The sequence below is a fragment of the Agelaius tricolor genome, unplaced genomic scaffold, assembly GCF_023055355.1.
Source record: "Agelaius tricolor isolate 1412-34295 unplaced genomic scaffold, bAgeTri1.0.p SCAF_3, whole genome shotgun sequence".
In the NCBI taxonomy this organism is placed as follows: domain Eukaryota; kingdom Metazoa; phylum Chordata; class Aves; order Passeriformes; family Icteridae; genus Agelaius; species Agelaius tricolor.
This window is the reverse complement of record NW_027269263.1, coordinates 10216980-10238027: the sequence shown is the minus strand read 5'-3', so window position 1 is coordinate 10238027 and position 21048 is coordinate 10216980. Positions and strand designations below refer to the sequence as shown.

At 40.4% G+C, this 21048-nt stretch overlaps 1 protein-coding gene across 14 annotated transcripts in view; it reads right to left on the bottom strand.

The window, feature by feature from the left end:
* The window catches only part of BICD1 (BICD cargo adaptor 1), a 171547-nt gene that overhangs the window by 37258 nt on the left and 113241 nt on the right, over positions 1-21048 (bottom strand). For 8 of the 14 annotated variants that reach the window (XM_071422420.1, XM_071422422.1, XM_071422424.1 and 5 more), the window contains exons 3-5: positions 12609-12761; positions 8999-9469; positions 1825-2919 (exon numbers count right to left, since the gene is read on the bottom strand). In XM_071422420.1, coding sequence (XP_071278521.1) covers positions 1825-2919; positions 8999-9469; positions 12609-12761 — 1719 coding nt within the window. The remainder of the gene's footprint in view (positions 1-1824; positions 2920-8998; positions 9470-12608; positions 12762-21048) is intronic. The other 6 variants (XM_071422421.1, XM_071422423.1, XM_071422425.1 and 3 more) reach the window with 1 other exon arrangement.

Below are 21048 nucleotides of genomic sequence, written 5' to 3'. Positions count from 1 at the left end.
TAGGTTTGCATCTTCTTACACCAAATCTTGCTCTCTTTTTCTGACTAGAGCTTTGTGAAAATAAAATAATATTTCTAAATAATATTTATTTATAAAATAAGAATGCTTATATGCAAATACTACTGACCAACACTACATACCAACTGTGTTTCCCTAGTTAAGGATGTTTTTTTACTTAAATTTTTAGTAGAGTCCAAAATATCAGACCTGAGGAAGGGCCCCATAAGGGAAAAACATCCCCAGCTTTTGCTGCTTAGAAACTTACTCTTTTGAAGGGGAAGACCTCAAGAGAATAAATCTTAACTCCTGTTTTTTTGAACATGAATCAAAACATGAATTTGGGTTCTGGGATACACCCACCACTTGAGGCTGGCACATAATGAATGACTCTTCCCCTCTCCAACATTAAATTTCTCCTTCCCTTTACATTATTATGTCTTTTAGCTTGAAAGTTTGAGGAAGTTGATATCAGGTTTGCATGAACAAGTATTGCAAGTTTCTGTACCCAGCTGTATAGTTACCAATATCTATGCTGCTATCTAATAAATAAAAGATTAGTTAATAGCAGCTCCTTAGCAAATCCATCTTTTCCATTTCAGTGAGCATGCCTTAGGATAATGCATTATTTCTGACAGCAATAAAAGAGTGAGACTGAGATATATCTTCTGGCAGCAGCAAAAAACAAATGATAGCTCTATGCTAATGGGGAAAATCTTTAATTCGGAATCACAGAATGTATACCCACATACATCAATTCCATCTAAATTACATTTTAATTACATGGAAAATCTACATATAATTGCTCAGAGCTATTATTGCTTAGCTAGAGATGGCATTTAATTACTTCAGTTAATATTTAACACGTGTTGTATCAGAGAGGGGGGGAATACTATAAAAGACTCAATATATGATGAAATATGGCTGCAATTTAAAAATCCCCAGTACCCTATGCAGTTACAGATACAATTTCAAGTTTAATTGATTGGTGTAACTTCAGAATAGTTGACTATTGGGAATTTTAACACTGAAATCCTATCACTGTCAGCAGCTAACAGAGTGCCAAGCTGTTAACCAGGATTCAAGCCCCCACGTGGTGATCACTGCACTGTTTTCAGATGGGGAAAGTGCCAGGCAACCTAGAACAAAACCACTGCCACTGCAGCCTTTTGCATTCAGATTTAATTCTGGGCAAACGGAGATGCATCAAAGTAAATAAAACTATTTGCATGTTTAAATTTAGATTTCTTTACAGTGTTTTCAAACCTGGAATCTAATGGATGCCGAGGGCTTGGTAGATATACTATGCAAAGAAAATTGACAGTACTTTTGAAAAACACAGCAATAAGATGGATTTCTTTTGGCATTTGATATGAAGTACTATAATTTTGGCTTCTTTTCATTGGTGAAACATCAAAAATAAAGTGGTTGGATGAATTCCTCTTAAGATTTAAAAAAAAAAAAAACTTGAACTAATTCCTTGAAGATTTTTATTTTCCTAAATAGAAGAGCATACCACTGAGAGCCTCTCCAGGGATGTTCTGTTTTGTTTTCCAACCAACAGTTTGTGGTAACAACAGCAGCATGCCTGGGCTGGTCCCTGCTTACACCTCTGATGAGTGAATGGTGGGTGCTGAGAAAAGCAGAACTGAAGTGTTTAAAGAGGAGGCTGGGAGGGGAGGGAACAAAGGTGTGTCCTTGCTGTGAATGAGTGAGAGGCTAAATAACCTGTGAGTAAAACCTCTCCTCCATAATACCCCTGGGAAAGCTTGTAAGTGACCCGTATAAATAACAGACTTTCCTGTTAGTGTGTTAGGAGCACCTTACCTGCTTGTTGGCTTTCAGCACCGCCCTCAAGGTCGCGATCTGCTCTCGCTTTGTACTCAGGAGCGACTTGAGCTTCAGGATCTCCTCCATTAAGGCCTCCTTGTCCTTGTCGATCATGGGCGCCAGCTCGCGGGCCGCGGCCCGCTGGCGCGACAGCTGCAGCGACCGGTCCACAGCCTTCTGCAAGTGCTTGATTTGGTCCCTTATTATGGCATTGAGGTTGTAGATGTTCATAGGCTCCTTGCGGATGTCACTGGTGTCAGAGACGGGGGAGGAAGGAGGGGCTGTGATGACAGGAGAAATGGAAGGTGTTTTTGTGGGGCTCTGCTCCTTGCCGGGCTCCGCGGCCTCTTTCGTCACCTGCTCGGTCGGGGTCCTGGCTTCGACGGGCGATGCCACCCCCCGCCTGGCAAGGCGTGGGGAAAGGAGACCTCGAGGGTCATCGGGCCCCTTCAGGCTCCCGCTGCGGGTGACCCTGCTCTGCCTGTAATAGTCCAACATGACCCTGTTGGGCGTCTCGTTGTTGCACAGGCAGACGTGGTGGTAGAGCTGAGCCAGCTCCTCACTAAACGTCACCAGCTCATCCTGGGCAGTGTTAAGGGTATTGTGGTTTTCGTTTGCTATGCTTGTCATCCTTTGTAACTCCTTCTCCATGTGGACCATTTTTTCCTGGCTTTCCTTGGTCGACTTCTCCAGGCTTGTCACCTGCTCGTCATACGTCTGGATTCTGCTCTCATACTTGGCCTTCTCTTCAGTGTAGTTTTCCACATACTTATTATATTTCTCCTTTAAGGCTTTGATTTCTGCTTTAAGGTCTATCACCTCAGTAACAGCTACTTTGTATTTACATTCCAGGATCTCCAAGCCATTGATGTCCACTTCGTAGTCGTGCGCCTCCTCGCCGGAATCTCGGCCCTTCTCACAGTCAAGCTCAACCTTCAGCTCCTTGTTGCTATGCAGGCCCCTCATGGCGTTGACGTGCTCCGTGAGCCTGTGCACGCGCTCGTGCTGCTCTGTCAGGGCTCCCTTGGTGTGCTCCAGTTGCGTCTGAGACTCCTGGAGGTTGGCCAGGAGAATGGCCTTCTCCCTCTCCACCTGCAACAGAGTCAGAGTGAGAAACCCAGGATCACATCCTACCCATGCTGAGCACCAAACTCTGCAGTCCCAGTCACCTCTTCCACCCCACCACTGCCTGCAGCTTGAGGGCTTCTGAGAGATTTTAGCCATGTACGCCTAAAACATAAAATTAATTTATAGAGCACCGTGTAACTCTCAGAGGTTTAGGAAGTCCCAGGCTCTGTTACAACCTCCAATACCACTAGATCACAATTTTATATGTTGCCCACTGAAGAATTACCAAGTGCCCAAGCACTGTCTCATCAGCTAGAGTGATGATACAAGATTTATTAGGACATATGTTCCCTGAACACAGAAACTGCATCACTGTCAGCTATAAGCCATTTCTCAATACAGCTTGAATTTATATTTCCCTTTAACAGTTCTACCAATCTTTCACAATATTCATTTATATCTTTGAACTGCTGCACACTTTCATTAAGGCAAATGCAGTAAAAAACTAGCTGTGCACATTTCCACAGATTGAATAATCTACCCTGTGGAAATGTAGCACAGATCACACAGTTAACACTGAGCACAGGCAACTCCCAGGACTGCCCATCCCCAGCACTTATCTGTAAGCAAAATCCATCTGTTTAAATTCAAGCCAGAAAAAGTAGGACTTGTAGTGCAACTAACAAGCCACTGGTTGTGACCTAGTAAGTTTCTTTCCAAATATCCACATAGAAAAGTGGACAACAGAACAACTGAACAACAGAAGACATCATGAAGGACACCTCTAGAAGTTTTAACGCACAGCAATTTTAAAGCAAGTGAACAAGACAAACCTACAAGTTTGATTTGCTCAGGTATTTGCTACTCATCATAACATCCCTGAAAGACTTCCAAGTTTTACGTGTAATGCTCCAACTTTTTCCTGTGCCTTTGTCCTGTTCTGAGGTGTCAACTGGGAAGCAGAGGAATGCTCACAGAGGTAAGATCCTTCTTCCTGTCATGACTTCTACAATAAGACCCTGAGCCTACCAGGTTTATTGATCTTCTCTTCCCCTGTTGCAGTATCTCATTCAGCACATGCAGTAAAAATGGCACTTCCCTTCATAAGTGCTGGAATTATTAATTCTGAGAATTGAAAGTTTTCAATTATGAAGAAACCTTAAAAAAGAAAAAAGAAGTAAACACAAACTTTCCTTTCCTATCAGTAGTATGTGGAAGAGAATCCAATTAGCCACCACAAAACTTAGTAAAGGAAAAGCCTTTGAGAAACTGAGAAGGTATTAATATCCTCTCACAAAGTTAAAAAACCAGTGCCAAACCTCATCATTATTTTATGATCCAGGAAGAGTTTCTCTCTTTAGATATGAAGTGTTCCACTTTTGGCACTACATCATCAGTGCAGAAGAGGACAGCCAAGAACTACAAGTATTTTGGCATCCTTCTTCATTTTTCCTTCCCCCAGTATGTCTGCCAACCTAACTGTTGTTCAGCCCCCACGTCAGCCCACTCTTGCTGAGAAAATCCAAAATAGGGTAAACTTCCCTTTGGCCAAGTGCATCTTCTTAAAAGTGACCACTTTCTACAGATCTCCTGGTCAGGCCTGTCCTGGGGACCCTCCGAGATCAACCAAGCAGGAGTCTCTTTACCAGCTTTAATCTTTGTTTTCACCAAGCTGCCTGCCCCAGGTCTGCTTTCCCTAGAAACCTTCAGCTGAACTCCAGTTGTTACCACTTGGTATCTCAGGCTTCAGTGTTAGCTACACTGCCCTCAGCAGATGAAGGTATTTATTCCTTCAGGCTGGTAAGGTGAGCTATGCATATGCACAAAAAATCTGGGTTTTGGCTAATTAAAGGATCTTCTAACCTTATAGTGAGAAATTGTAGTGATAATAAAGAACCATATATTACACAACAAGGGCACTTGGATTGTTAAAGTGTATGGGTCCACTGTGGGCATGTCCACAACAAAGAAGCCAATTCACTGTATATTGTACCCATGTAAATATAAATATTTATTTTTAATAATATTTATTATAGTAAAGGCTTTCCTTTGAGAAAACACCTGTGTGTTAAAGCAGCACAGTGATTCAGTGCCTGCTTAAATTAAGCAGACAGAATTGATCCTGCAGGACTACTGATCTGAGCCATTATACCCTATCATGAAGAAAAACTGTAGCAGAGCTAATTTGGATCTTATGATAATTTCTCTTCTGAACATAAATGTGTTCTGGAAACACTCATTTCATACAGAAAGGATTCTTTCCAAAGAAAACATTTTAAACTTTTAAAACCCATATATCAACTTGCACAGCAAGCAAAAGGAAATTCACAGATCTCTCAATTTTATTCATTCTGGATCAGCAATAATGGATTAAGCTAATCCCCTTCTGTTTAAAACCATAAATACATGCTCCTACTGCCAAGGGAAAAACCCCAAAGCTCCAGCTCAGTCCTGAGCACACCTTTTGCATATTAATGACTCTGCTGTTCCCAAATACAGTAATAATATTTCCTGTTCTAGACAATACTATATTCTTATTTCCACCACAGCAAACTTATGGCAATTCCAGGTATTTTGCAGCCCAGTTGGTGCAATTTTTTGACACTGGAATTGGTAGCTGCAGTATGGATTTTTATCATCTTAAAATGAAAATAAAAGCAATTCAAAAGTAGCTGTCTCCGATTTTGCGGCACATCCTTCCCTTCAGAGATTTCAGCTTGAGGAGATTTCCCTCCCAATTTGCATCTATAGCTTGCAATTATGGAAAGCAATTTAACCATAGCCATTTATTTCTTTTCCTTTTTTTTCAACAACATCAGAATTTCAGTGAACAATTCCTGGGGGAGACTGGAACACATTAACAGGAGAACTCATCTCAAGAACCCTGAATCTCAGCTATAGCATATTTGCCACAAAAGTACAAGGCAGCTGACGAGGAGTGTCAGAAACTGAGCTGGAGGGACTTTTTATTTTTCTGCCTTTTTAAAGAGAATTTTATCTAAAGTTTTCCAAATATGATTGTGGCCTCAGAAAAAAGGAAAGCATGACCATGGGAAGAAACGAAGACTTCAAGGATGAGATAAAGAATTTTTTCCACTGGACAACAAACAGGAAGGAAGAGCACAAAGCCCTGAGCTTTTCTAAGAAAATCTCAGAATATGAAATTTTTCAGCAGGACATTTGTTACACAGCAGATATATACATGGAACAGGAATAGGTGCAATTAAATGTCTCCAAGGACCAGCACAGCCCATGAAACAGCAGCATTCAAAAGCTGTAGAAAGAATTCTATTTGTCATGCTATTTCAGAGAAGTCTTCTTTATGAGATAGAGGAGCAAAATTAATTTGCCAGACACCCTTACAAAATGGCAAATCTGAAGTTTACTTTTATCCTAAAAAGGAACCTGATGTCCTATAGCCATTAAAATAGTCCCCAATAAATGATCAGCTCCTTCAGAAACTCTGTCCTAGTGCAGCCTCTTCACAGAAAACAGGAGGAACTCACACCAAATACTGAGATACAGCTGAATGAACACCATATGGCAAAGACACTGTAGACGGAAAAAAAATCCAATTTTGCTGATGATTTACCTTTTGTCAGCTTTTAAACCTGATTAAGTCTCACATCTACCACATGGAAAACTTTTGGCCGAATTTTTCACATTTAATCTGTATGATCCAAATTTAATTTGTGTGATGTGAAATGATGTAACTCAACAGAGAAGGAGATCATTTTATAAAATATCAGCATTTTGCAGTGACTCTTTATGGTATCTAAAGGAATCAGGCTCTCACTGAGGTCTAGTCTGCCTTTTTAAACCATGAATCTTTTAACAGGATGTAAATGCCAAACAATGGTGGCCAGCATTGGCACAGATGTGCTGGGCCCCAGCACCAAAAAATGCTACGACCAAAAATAGTTATAATTTCTTTTATAGGGTCCTAAGTTTGTTCCTAGTGACTGTGAGAAGGCTGCTTCTTTGTTTAAGAGATACAAGTTTTTAACTCAGAGAAGATCAAGACAATTACAGTATCCTTCAAGGAGAAGTTTGCTAACTCATCATGCTCAGCACTTAATTTAATAAAATCAAGAAAAAGCATACACAAAGCAACCTTTTTTTTTAATTTCTAAGCAACTTTCGTTCTTCAAAACAACTTTCACTTTTCAAAATTTATATTGCATATATTTCATTGTAAATTATGGTTTAAAACACAGTGTATTTTGAAATGTGACCATTTAAAAGCATTTCTTTTAAAGCTGTGTTTTTAAAATTTTAACATTTAATCAAATTATTTCTGAATCAAATTAGAAGCTGCATACAATGTATATGATATATATATGTATACATACATACATACATATATGCAGTATTCACATTCTCTGAACAGAGACATAATTCTCTCTCCCAGGATTTTTCCTGGGGAAGGCAGTGAGAAGCTCAGAGAATAAGAGAAAGCAATTCTTATCTCTACTTGCTGCTCCTGTTGTTTGACACATGTGGAATGTGTTATGGAGATTGTTTACCAAGAGTGATTTGTTAATTGGATTCTGCTGATGGTAGTTTGGATTGATTGGCCAATTATGTCAAAGCTGTGTTGTGACTGTCCGGAGACAGTCACAGGTTTTTCTTTACTATCTCTTTAGTATAGTATCTCTTTAATATAGTATAGTATTAGTGTAATATAGTATGGCTTCATAAAGCAATTGTTCAGCCTTCTGAAATCATTGGAGTCAAAGCACATTTTTCCCTACATTGGGGTCACTCTCTATCTATATATATATTAAAAAAATGTATATATTATATATATTCATGTATATGTTCTTCCAGGTGCATATATATACAATATACACTCTGTGTTTACTTTAAAACTGGAAAAGTTTAACGAAATTTCTCATGTAAATAAAATCCTGTATTTGAAGCTTTCACACCCAAATGATGTATGCTTTGTGTCAAAGTTATTGGTGCAAAGCACTAGATATCACCCATGTTCACCATGTCACAGCTCAGATCAAAACATCCCACAGTGAATTTGGCAAAGAGATAAGTAAAACAATTAACTCTTCAGCAAACAGGACAGACCACATAGGGATTTGTTGTTCTCTAGCAAGCACTGAAAATTGGTTTTGCTCTACTTCACTTCCAAACAACCTTCCACATTTCAAGCAGTAAAGGGCCCATATTTCCTCTCTTTAGAAGAGGTGCTTTTCAGAAGCCCGAAGCTAGAAGATGCTGGGCATTTCCTTGATGTTGCCAAAACCTTTCAAGCTGCTGTGGCAGATGAGCTGCTCAGCAGCTCGGGCAGCAGGACCCTTTCTCTGCATGGCACCGCACCCCTTCTGAGATGATGGCAACACTGGGGCTGCCAGCTGGAGCTTTCCTCTGGCTCACATCCCAGGCTCCTGCTCTGCCTGGGCACGGATGAGCAGGGTACAAGCACTGGATGAACAGGGAACAAGCGCTGGTTGTCCCAGCCCCAGGCACCCCCTGCAGCCGCGCATCCGCCGGGGCTGCCAGTGGGACAAGGGCGCTCTGTGACAGCCCACACGCCACATGCTCCCCGGAGCACGGCTGCAGAGAGCAGCCCTCCCCTCCTTTTGTTCTCCCTGGCCGCCTGCCAAACCTTGCCTGAGCTGAATTTAATGGCAAAAACTGCCTCTCACTTGCAAGGGACCATAATCAAATCTGTAGACGCAGGTATTGTAATGAGGTTTTTTTCCAGATAGCTTATTCATATTGAAGAATGCCTTATTTCATTTGCAATTTCACGGACATTTACCACTACGAAAGCAGGAAAAAAGGAATCCAACCTTCTCTGACCCCAGCATCTACCTCCCTTTCTCCCCTTTGCACTAAATATCTGCTCAGGTCACACTGACTTTTATGCAGGCATGTATTCTAGGGGTAGAGTTTACTAGGGGTATTTACCATGTTTACTAGGGATATTTCTGGCAAAACCTGGATATAAAAAAACACCAAATCAGAAGTCTGGAAAATGGACACACGTGGTCAAGAACATCACCAGGAATGATCACTGCAAAAGTGGCACAAGGGTTCATAGGATGTGTCTAAACACTCCAAGAACATTAAATTCAGCCCTTACCTGCATGAGCTGCTGCTTCAGTTTCTGTATCTCTGATATGTTGAGCTCACTGAAGAGGTCAGAGACGGGGTGCAGAGACTCTCCTTTCCTACTCGTGGGAGTTCTGTAGTCACCGTTGAGTTTCACCAGAGGCCCGTGGATGTGTCCGTTCATTTTGTCGTCATTGTTGGGCTCACCCCCATCCTCTGAAAACTTCAACCCATCTACTGATATATTAATATGGTTATTGTACATACTATCATTGAGGTTGATATACTGGGACAGTTCCTTTCTCAGATTGTTCTTTTGCTCTCTTTCATTTTTTAAAGTTTCCAGAGCTTCCTCCAGCTGATGCTCAGCAATCTCCTTCAGCCGGATGGCATCTTCTAGCTGGCTATTAAGCAACACTGTCTCCTCCTCAAATCGTTTAATCTCATGCTTTAAGCCTTCGTATTCAACCTGAATTAGACAAGACAAAGAACATTCATAATACTAAAACTTGAGTTGTGGAAACCTGCCATTTATCAGCCCTGTTGAGATAAGTGTTAGAGAAACTATGGTTTGGAACACCAGACATTGCCTGCTGCTGCAAGGAACTGACTGAGCAAAAAGTGCAAGTGGAGCTCTCTCTGTTAAATACTTCAGTGCTCACTTTTTCAGCATGTGAGACTCAAGAAATAGAAAACCTCTTTCTGAATAACTTATGATAAGCAATGAAATCTCATGGGAAGAAGGCTGTTTGTTAGCAGATGTCCTGGTAATAGCAGATTTACTATGAATTACCACAAGCAATGTTGGTATATCATGGTATTCAAAGATCTTAGGATTAATATAGCCTGATATATGATTTACAAATATTCTGAAGATGACATCATATCTCAATTCCTACTGGATGTAAAGTCACTCAGGTGAGTGACTTCTACTGGTTTTGTACCTTCCATCCATATTTTTGAAAACTACCAAGATATGCTTCAAGTATCTTGGTAGTTTTCAAAAATATGGATGGAGGGTACAAAACCAGTAGAAGAGCCTCAACTCTCTTCTCTGCACTTTACAAGGCTCTCCATTACCCCAGAGGCATTTAATTTTTAAAAATTAAACAGGAATCTATTTGTACAGTCAGTTTAAACTCCAAGATGCCCCGAAATTGCTAGAGATTTTTAAACTACCAGAACAATGCAGCAAACAGCTCATGCAGCCCCCCACAGTCCCTGGACTGCATGTAGAGCTGTCCCTCTGGAGCACACAGGAACCTGTTGCTCCAACCACAGTGCCTGGAATGTGTCCCAGTGACACCCCTTGGCAGCACTGGAGGGGCTCACTGTTCTGTCCTGCCCCACACCAAGGTGTGGTATTTTATCAAGGTATTTATGGGCATTGTGAGCTGAGCTAAACAGCAGCTTCTTCTCTGTCCTTTACAGGCAGCTCCCTTGTTCAGTCCTCTCCATTTCACCTCACAAGAAACAAAGCCTGGAAAAACCCAGCCTAGCTCAAAACCAGTTGATCAACAATAGCTAGACAGTGCAAGAGATCCCCACTGCAGAATGCTTCCCCTTTGCCATCCTTCCTCATCTTCCTTTTCACTGCTGGAAAACCCCACAGCAATGAAAAGGAAGAGCTTTGTTTGTCAAGGTCCATGCCTACACTTGACCAGCATTCCTTGGTTAAAATGATGACATTTTGATTTTTTTTTAATTTAATTCCAATCATGTTAGTCATCTGCATCTTAATTTCAAAGTGAAAAGAAGTCTCATTATCAGGGGAGAGAATTTAATAGCTTGGTGAAAGAGGGAAAAAATACCAAATTTTCATGTTTCCATAAAAAGCCTGAATTTTTTGCAGTTGATACTTTTATAAGTCGAACGCATTATCTGCAAGCTTAATGCATTGTATAGAATTTTTTAATATTTGACATATATGGATTTTTAATCAAACTAAAAGAAGGTTCTGGCAAAAAAAATCTCCACCATTCCTACTGAAGTAGAATATTTATCAACCTGTCAAAAGTCTTCCACTCATAAACCTTTGGAAAGGCAAACTTAAAAACCAAAGCACTAATCTTCAAACCCAGAAACTGGAAACATATCAAACAACAAAGAAAGTCCCAATGTCATAGTGGGCATTCTTACATAGAAAAGGAAAACCCATGAGAGTTTCAAATCTACATTTGGCAATTTAATATCTTTCCTTACTGGAGAAACAGATCCATCTGGAAAAATTGTGAAATGCAATCAAGTACCTATATTTATAACTTAAGTACATGAAAAAAAGCCAAACCCAACAAAACAACCAACACTTTTTAAATTTTAAATACACATAAAAGCTGAAGATCTATATCTCTATGGTTACCTTCTCATAGACTCTTACTTTAAAAAGCTACAAAATACCCCAACATGTAGGTAATGACATTTTAGCACCAAGATTTATAACATATGGTTTTGTAAATTCAACCATTAAAGTATAAAATGCTCTTAAAAATTTATCTTGTAGATTAAAGTAATTTTAGGAATCACGAGTGCATGAATCTCTGATGCAAAATGACTGATTTTTAAAGCTCTTCAAAATGTGGCAATGCTTTTTCTCTCCACAGACTGTTGGCATTTGATTTCAGTTAGAATGAAATATTATGACAAATATAAACACCTGCAAATAGATTTCATTTCTGGGGGAAACTAGGACAGTTCATAAAGGGGTGGTTTATTTCCTGAAATTGTGAAAATGTCTCCTATGAGGTTAATGAGAAAAAAATCCAAGCCTCAAAGGAGGAATTTGCTGTCTGGGTAAATAACTCTGGCAACAAAGATGATCTGCTATGAATTCCATTTCAGGACTGTGAAGGACTAGGCATCTTCATAAATAAGGAAATTATGCACCCATTTCTATTACCTGTGTATTCCCTGCAGCACAGCTCTGTTGTTTTAAGTGTTTCAATTGCATTTGTGCTGCAGCAGTAAAAAAAGGCAGTAAAAGACAGCTGAAATAGCACTGCTTATTCCTGCAGGAATAAGGCAGCTTTGTTCCTAGGCTGCCATTAGAAATTGTGACAGGGCTGGCTCTTCCACAGAAGCCCCAAGAGCACCAGGCAATAGGTCAGGACACAACCAGGAGCTGCAGAGCAGAGCTGTGACCCTCTGAGGGCAAGTGAGGAGAGGTTGTTATGAAGTACAATGTTATGATGGCCTAGACAGCATCTAAAAGGCAGAAAGTGTTATACCATCCAACCTAGATATTTTAATTTTCATCACCACAAGTTAACTCTTCTGACAGGAGACCAAAGCTCTTTTGCTCACTTTAATGGACAACTGGCTGCTGGGCATTGAGTTCCTGAGGGACAGGAAAAGCATGAAGTAAAAATATATCTCTTTTAATAATTCCTCTGTGATTCCATAGTTCTGCAATTAAATATTCCAATTTTTCACAATTTTTCAAAACTGAGATAAGAGCTTGCCCATATTTCAAAAATGGGCGCAAACACCATTTTAGAATAAGTGATTAGCAAAAACCCAACTGGAAAAAAAACCCCAAACATAAAAAGGAACTTCTATCAAACTGCCCTACGGGATCACTTAATGGAAATTGGAGAAAATAGTGACAATTTACAGTACAGTGCCTTGAATCCTTCCAGGCTTACTTGATTCTGCTTCAGTGTGGACACCAGTTTCTGTAAAGTGATGTTTTCCTCCTCCAGCTCAGTGTAGTCCTGCAGCAGCCTCGCCTCTCGGAACTTGTACTCTCGAATCTCATCTTTCATCCGTATCCTCTGCAGCTCCACCATCTCGTTATTCTGGCAGGAGACAACACAAGGACATTACAATCCACACACAGCCACTGTAATGCTGAACACTGCCTTCAGAAAAGGCCAAACAGAAATTAATCCTGAAATAGAAATGATTCAACAGTGCACATCAAAACACCATCACCTATTAATCCGAGGCCAAGCAATCATTTCAGGTGGGTGCTGGCGATGCAGAAATGAGAGCATCTGATAGAGAAGCCTGATTAAAACAGTTTCAAGATTAGAGGCTTATTGAAATGGAAACCCTGGAAAAGCTGTAGCATATCTCATTAGTCTCATTGCTCTCCAATACAGCAGGATTTAAATAAAATTACCACCTGTTTTCCACTGTAGGATGCATTTTACATTCATACAGAAAAGCAGCAAGCACTGACATCTGTTCTCCAAAGACATCTGCTAGGGAGCAAGGTGCACTCACATTTGCATCTGCAGGCACCAGAGAGGCTCTCAGGCAGGCACAGGGTGGAAAGCACTTGTCAAAAGCCTGACAAACACCTGGCTGTGCTGAGCAGGATCACACCCAGCACGCCGGGAACACACAAGGTCACCATTTTATTTTTCCCATTAGCACATACAGAGCCCAGACAGCCTTATCAGAGAGAACATGAGGGATCAGTTTCACCAAAAATCAATTCCATCAGATTCCAGCTCTGAGTTTGTCATCAAAGGTCAGGTTATTCTGGAAAGACTCTGCTGGCATAACCATGGTGTAAAAGGCACTACAGGAAGGTGGAGTTAACACACAGCTGGAAGAGAACCGTGACCAATACAGCTGGTTGGGAGGAACAACCTCCTGCCCTGCTTTGAAGGGAAGCCTGCATTTTTCTGATTAAGAGAAATGGGCATGGTCAATCACATCCCCTTTCCTGCAGGAGGATCCTGAGCATTGCCATAGCAGAGAGACCTTACTGATGGGGCAGAGTCCCCTCACAGCTGGCATGTCAGAGAGAGCACACCTGGGAAGCAGTAATGAGTTTCTGTAAAAGACTTCAATATGGAGAAGGGAACCACTGTCCCGATGGATACCTGAAAAAAAGTCAAATGTTTAAGCAGAAATTATAGTCAGGGAGCTCTAAATCAATCAATCTGCACCACTCCCTCTGTGGTACATGAAGGATAAAACCCCACATTCTGAACTAAGGATAAAACTTCACTTAGCATCTTGGTTAAATAAGTACAAACCCCTGGAAAAGAATTTCACAAAGCATGAAAAAAAAATGTTGATGCAAGACATGACAAAGAGTTTTCAAAAACGAAAACTTTTTGTTAGAGAAAACTAAAAACCACCACCCTCCTCCTAGCAGCTGATTAAGAAGTAAAGAAACTACCTGATTTCTGAACTGAAAACATCTGAAAAGATTCCCAGCAGAAGAGTCACAGAGCATTAGCTAAAAGTAAATATTCCTGCCATCCATCACTGCCTAACAAACCTCTGAACAAATTGTAAGAGCAACACCACAGATGATTTCAAAAGGTGAAGGCATTTCATACCCCCAGGCTGCCTTTATACCTTTTGTTTCTGCCAGCCCAGCTGCATTCCCAGCTGTGGCAGCTGTGGGGGTGTGTGCCACTCTGTGGCAGTGTGGGGACAACACCAAATGCTCAACTCCACTGTGTCAAGGGTAAATTAAGCTGCTCTGCAACTCTCCCAGTGTTTGAGGATGATCAGCCCAGGGAATGAGCTGGCTGGCATCCATCCAACACTGCCAGGAGCCCTGGCAGAGGGAGCATCCTGACAGGATCCCAGAAGAGCTCAGCAGCCGTTCCCACCAGCGCTGCCTGCACCTCACTGGGGTGAGACCATCACCAGCAGCAGTCAGGACAGATCTGCTCATGATCCAAACTGCTTCTGCCATCAGCACTGCTGAGGGAAAGGAGGGCCTCCCCAAAAAGACAGGCTGGATGGGGCCTTGAGCACCCTGGTCCAGCAGAAAGTGTCCCTGTTCATGGTGGAGGGGGTGGAACTACAAAATCTTTAAGGTCCTTTTTAACACAATCCACTTTCTGATTCTGTGATTCTAAAAAGGAAGAATGAAAGAGGTGGCCAGAAATGGAGGATATGAACAAGGAATTTTTACAGAATCCTGATATCCTGATAGACTACAAGGCAGTGCAGCTTGATAAAGCCTTGAAAATGAATTCTGTAAGACAGGAATACTGCTTTGTCCCTCCTGTCATAGCAAACTGCAACAGAAAACATGATCTATCACCTTGCTGGAGTGCACCACTATTTCTTTAAAAGAGATACCACATTTCTCCACCATTTATAACTGCTGCTTCCTACATAACCTTGGAGATATAAACAGAACCTTCTATTGCTCTCCTCTTCTTACACACAGAGAAACTCCTTCTGCAGTGCAGCCTCTATTTGTCCTTACTCATGGCATTTCATCAAGGAAGAAAGAGCAGGAAAAAGAAGACTTGCCTGTTGGAGCATCCCATGTGCCATGTTCTGCCCAAACACTGCCTGCTACACTTCCCATGGCCAGGGCCAAGGCCTCTACTGGAAGGAATCCTGCTGCTCTGACACAGGGGCAAAGCAACTCAGCACATTACAGAATAGGGCATCACCTTTTCAAAGCAATATAAAATGTGTGTTTTATCACTGCAAACACCCAGGAGTAATTCTCCATGCTTCAGATCACTCCTCCTACTTGCAAACATCTGCACTATGCTGGCAAACACACAGCTGCAAAGCACTCCAGTGCCAGGAAAGGCAGTGATTCCACTCCACAGGCCCAAAACCCAGTGTTTCTGAGGTTTATGAGTGAGTAGCCACAGGACATGTGGAGAGCCATTCTGATTTCCTTTATGTAAGACCTCTGTGTATTTTCTGGAAGTGAACTAGTCCTGAACCTATTAAAAAAAAAAGCATCATGTTGAGTTTATTCTCTTTTAGTGTTGGTATGAAGGATATATTGGTTTTCATCAAATGCTTTGACTAAATATATTAACTTCTCACAATCCTATTGTTATTTTGAACACCTCAAAATACACATTTATTAAGCAAAATATCTGCAGTTATAGAGGAGAGATCTTGCTGTACTGATACAATGGCAAGAAGAAGCAAATTTTTTTTGGTGGACTTGTATGAAAAGAATATGAGAGGATTTAAAAACACAAGGCAAAATGATTTTGCCAGCAGGGCTGTTATCTACATGAGCCACTAGAGGACAATGTAACCCAAGTTATTAGCAAAGGAATTTGCAATTAAACTTTGCTACTCATCAAGCACTGAACTTGCAGGACAAAGCAATTGAGCCAGATGCTTTTACTAAGGCACTGCCTCAGGACTTTTTACATTCCCAGAGAGAATTCCCCTATGAACTATGTACTGGGTCTGCAGAAGCCAAATTAATCCAAGAGGTGGAGCTGATGACACACGAGTTTTAATGGCTGAAAATTATTTTCAATCGCAGCCACCCAGCTGAACATGGTGCAACAGCTTGAATGGATTGGTGCCAAAGAAGAAGGAAAAGGCCTCTCAGTGAAACTATAGAAAACAAGAGAGTCCTTGTCAGCAATGCATCTCATTATACATGAGCACTAATTGTGGAAGATGTCAGCCCCACAGCACCTCTAATGAACGTACACATCACAGAGCACACCATGGCAAAGGAAAAACGGGAGGCTCAGTTGAGACAAAGTCTGTTCAGGTCACCTATTTACTGCTACTCAGATATATTTTCAGAATTGCAATATATGAAAAGTGAAAGACACCTCTAGGTTTTGCAGAGGCATGGACCATGTCCACATATACCAGCCATCAATCCTGACAGATCTCTGAGTATCAGTGGAATATTAAATAACACAAGTTTGTACTTCTTAGCAAATTAAACATAATATATGCTCAGAGAATATTAAATTACAGAAATTTGTACTTCTTAGTCAATTAAATGGGCTATATATTAATATATTGTTCATTTTTGATTTGGCCTAGACTTTCATATGCCACATACAAAGTTTGGTTTATTTCATATGCCACATACAGAGCATGTTGGATTAATCACGTGTGGATACACTGCAATACATTGTGTAATATCAATTAATTGCAAGTGAGAAGGTACTTTAAAATTAAGGAATGGAAGTGGCTAAGGTTGAACAGTATGAAAAAATACACAATTTTCATGTCACTCCCAAGTGCTGCCCTAGGAAGCCAATTCTTGTGCTCCTGTAGCCTAACAATTCACCTAAAAAAAACCAAACTGGGTAAGGAAGGGACCCCTAAAGCTAAGTACTCTCATCTCCAAGGTGAGAAGGGAATTGTGAATTCCAATGGCTTCTGGTTTCCTGAACTGTGAAAAAATAGACTGAATTTCTCAGGCAAGTGGCAGCCTTGGGGGTTTTTTTTCATTTTTTTTTTAAAGTGAATGCATTCTAATTAACTATTTGGGTTCCCCCAATGCTGAAATACATAAAGGACTTTTTATTTTATTATTTTTTGTATTTTTTCTACTGCTTTTTACCCCCCACAAAAAATTGTGGCACTAGTGTTTGGGCTTTTTCCATCCACTCTGTTCAAACAAATCCACTCTGTTCAAAACAAACGTTCAGAGCCTCCAGGTCCTTACTGCAGTTTTTACTTTTACTGCAGTTTTTACTTTTACTGCAGTTTTTACTTTTTTTACAGTCCTTACATACTATTTTTCACACTGAAAAACAGCCTTAAAAATCATCCATTAATTATACACCCTGAACTACCCAGACTAAATCCCTACTTATATGTTGGACCATGCAATCCACAGCAGGATGCTGTACATAACTTTTTAATTTTCATAACTCACAAGAGAGCAAGAGAACAATGATATATGGTGTCAACCCAAACTGTACCCTTCCAATTTAATGGCATTGTTTTCTAGCTGATGCAGGATAAAACCCCACTCCATCTGATGACAGTTTTATTGCACTAGGAAATTGAATATAAGAGAATAAGAATAGCAAATTGAATATAAGAGAAAGTTTATGCTCAGCCTAATATCCATGATCTTATGTGTTTGTTGACAAGTCTCACTGTAAATTTCTCTGCCATGTTTACTTTATTCTGCAGAGGAAAATAAAATATGTATTTTTTATGAAGAACAGCAATAGTGATAGAAAATTTAATTTAACAGGGGTTGAGAGGAGAATGAAAGTGACAACAGAAGAGCAAAAACATTTTCTTTTTTTGTCATCAAGCATTTTAAGTCCCCAGAGTCCTCTACAGCAGCCTTAATGTTTCCCTCCTGCATATACAGGAACACTCAACTTGAACACCAAGAATGGCATTTTCCATGCTTCCAGGTATATTTAAAAACATAAAAGGATTTTGTGGATGACCTAAAGTGACCTTATCTGACCCTTTTGCAGAATTTGCACCCCAATCCTCCTGATTCATACATGCAGATGTCCAGCTAAGAGGGCTGGACCATCTCTTACAGAACTAACTTTGCTATTCCAATACATAGATATCTCTACATCCCAAAATAAATTATTTCAAAGATATTTTCATGACTGTCAGATGTATGCATCCTCCTTTTTAACCTGAATTTTTCTGGACTCATCCTTCAAAAAGCTTCATTCAGGTGGCTTTGTTAGACTTCATGATATTGTATCTGCTCTAAGCAGCTGTACTGGCATCCTACTTTAAGAACACAAATTCAGCTCGTATTGTCCAAACCCAGAAACCACTGAAATAATTTTGAAATTATGTATGATTCTCCCATTTCTTGCCTTTAAATACACTACTCACTATCTAAAAACCAAGGAACAAAAAACACTATTGTGCAGAAGATATTTTTGAAGATGTATCTGTGCCATAAGTACTTACAGTCTTTCCCTTCTGTGGATATTCTTACAGAATGACAGCACTATCAAAGGGAAGGATGAAAAAAAGCCAAATATTTGTTGGCTATAGCATACAGATTAGAAGCCAGATTATGATAATATATGTTTCAAGTTCCCTCACCAGCAACAGATCTCAAATAAAGCTTTTACAATACATCTAATAATTTAATCATCTGAAATGCTCAGTGCATTTAATCGGAATAGCTAAATCTAAAGAAGTAGGGTGAATTTGTATCAAGGGCAATTAAATGGCTCATTTATGTACTTATCACAGAGTTTGAAACCCATCATATTTAACATTGTAAATCCTGCCCCATATAAATCCCTACAAAGTAGCTATTTTATTGACTTTCATGTATCATTATATATTAAAGATAGCAATGCTCTGGTGGTTCAGGTATTAAATTTTCCTGCTGAGTATCATGGCCATATAATATTATGATGACTTCTTCATAAGATGGTATGAACCACAAATTATGCATATTATCTGAAAAATAATGGTTTGATTTGACTGCATTTATAGCAGTTAATGCATTACAATTAGTGCATTAAATTACACATAAATTATCTCTCAATGTATTAATTATACTTATTTACAATTAATATCAGCACTCTGTTACAAACACTGTTATAATATTCTTAATTCCTTCAAAGAATGAGAAATTTTACCAAATTAAATTTTATTAAAACAGTGTGAGAGAAAATTCAGACTCCAGGGTTATAGCACTGTTCAGTTAATATGACTCTTCCACATCTCTGTGGAATGGCTTCATGCATGAACACATGATCATTGCAAATAGTAAAATATCAATTAGCTGGAACAAATTTTGCCATGAGGAGGACATTGTGGATGCTATGAGAGCATCCAGACAGCTCCTCCTGCAATTCCCACCTGGTGTACTCATCTTAGGATAAACCACATTGCCCGTCAGGGATGGCAAGGGAGAGTGTGTGCTGGAGGAGGGAGGATGCACATGGAGACCAAAGATCTGACAAGATCATGTTCCATCACCATCACATCAAGCACTGCCAAGGCCTCTGCTAAACCACCTCCATAAGTGCAACATTTACAGATCTTTTAATTGCCTCCAGCATTTGCGACTCAACCACTTCCCTAAGCAGCATGTTCCAGTGCTTGACAACCCTTTTGGCGACAAAAATTCTCCTAACATCTCATCTAAACTGGTGCAACTTGAGGCCATTTTTTCTTAACCTATCAATCTTTAGTTGGGAGATGAGCCTAACCCTTACCTGGCTACAATCTCCTTTCAGGTAGTTCTGGAGAGCAATGAGGTCTCCCCTAAGCCTCCTTTTCTTCAGGTCTGCACTCTCTGAAGCAGGGTTGTTGCTTACTCCACATTACCTTATAGCAGGATGAGTAGTAGTATAAAAATACCAAACCTAAATTGCTCTTGACAGATTAGTTAAGAAAAAAAAAAGAAGGGGTGGATCTGGGGCATTTTGGACTGAATGGATTTTTTTTTCCCCAGTTATAACCTTTCCTATTATGTTGTCACTTTCTATATACAATTTAAGAAGCCAACAGCAGTGATTCTACATGACAATGCCTCAAGGCAGGCTTTTTGATGGAGAAGCTGCACAGGCCTTTTCAAGCTCATCAAGAGGCCAAGAGCTGGTTTTAAAGCCTAACTGATCACTTAGGAGAAGCATCTGCCAGTTACATGTATCTCTTTGAGAAGCCATCTGTCAGGTCCAAAATGCCAAATCTCCTTCCCGACCCAAAAGGGGCACTGGCTAACCAACAAAAGAAAAGTTGTGCTAACAGGGTGTGGGGCTGTGATCAGTTTAAGCTCATCAGTCCCACAGCTGCTGTTCCCAGGTCCTGACCCTCCCTTGGGCCAGTGCTACCTTCCACATCACCAGCCAGATCAAGGGCAGCAAGCCACTCCAGAAAACAAACTAAGATAGTTTTAATGGTGCTTATACTCCCTGACTCTGCTGACAGGCTGGATACACAGGCACGGGTGCTAGCAGGAGGTAGGGAACAGGAAAACATGTCATTTCTAATTTGGGTATGCTTGCTGCTCAGCAACAACTGTATGACCTGCTCCAAGCTCCAGAGGTGGAAACCCAGCCCTATTGCTATAGATTATAAAATTAAATATAGCCTTCAGCAGGACTAAGATTTCACTGTATGCACTGAAACATTGAGGAGCCAGGAGCAGTAAAGTGAATGCCTGAAGGTGGAAAGGAGGAAAGAGAAAAAACACCAAAGCACCCAAATAAGAGGGGTGAGCTCTACTATATTAGGCTTCATTATGCTTGGCTGGTATGGAAAAATACATCCTTGTTCACTGGCTCCTTGCTTTCACATTGCTTTCTTCTGTCTTTCCCTAACTTTTGCTGTCAGGATAGTCTCAGAGCTCCGGTGGTAACCTGCCTCCACATGTGAGAAACAAGGCTCACTCCTTAAAATTTTCAAAAGCCTAAT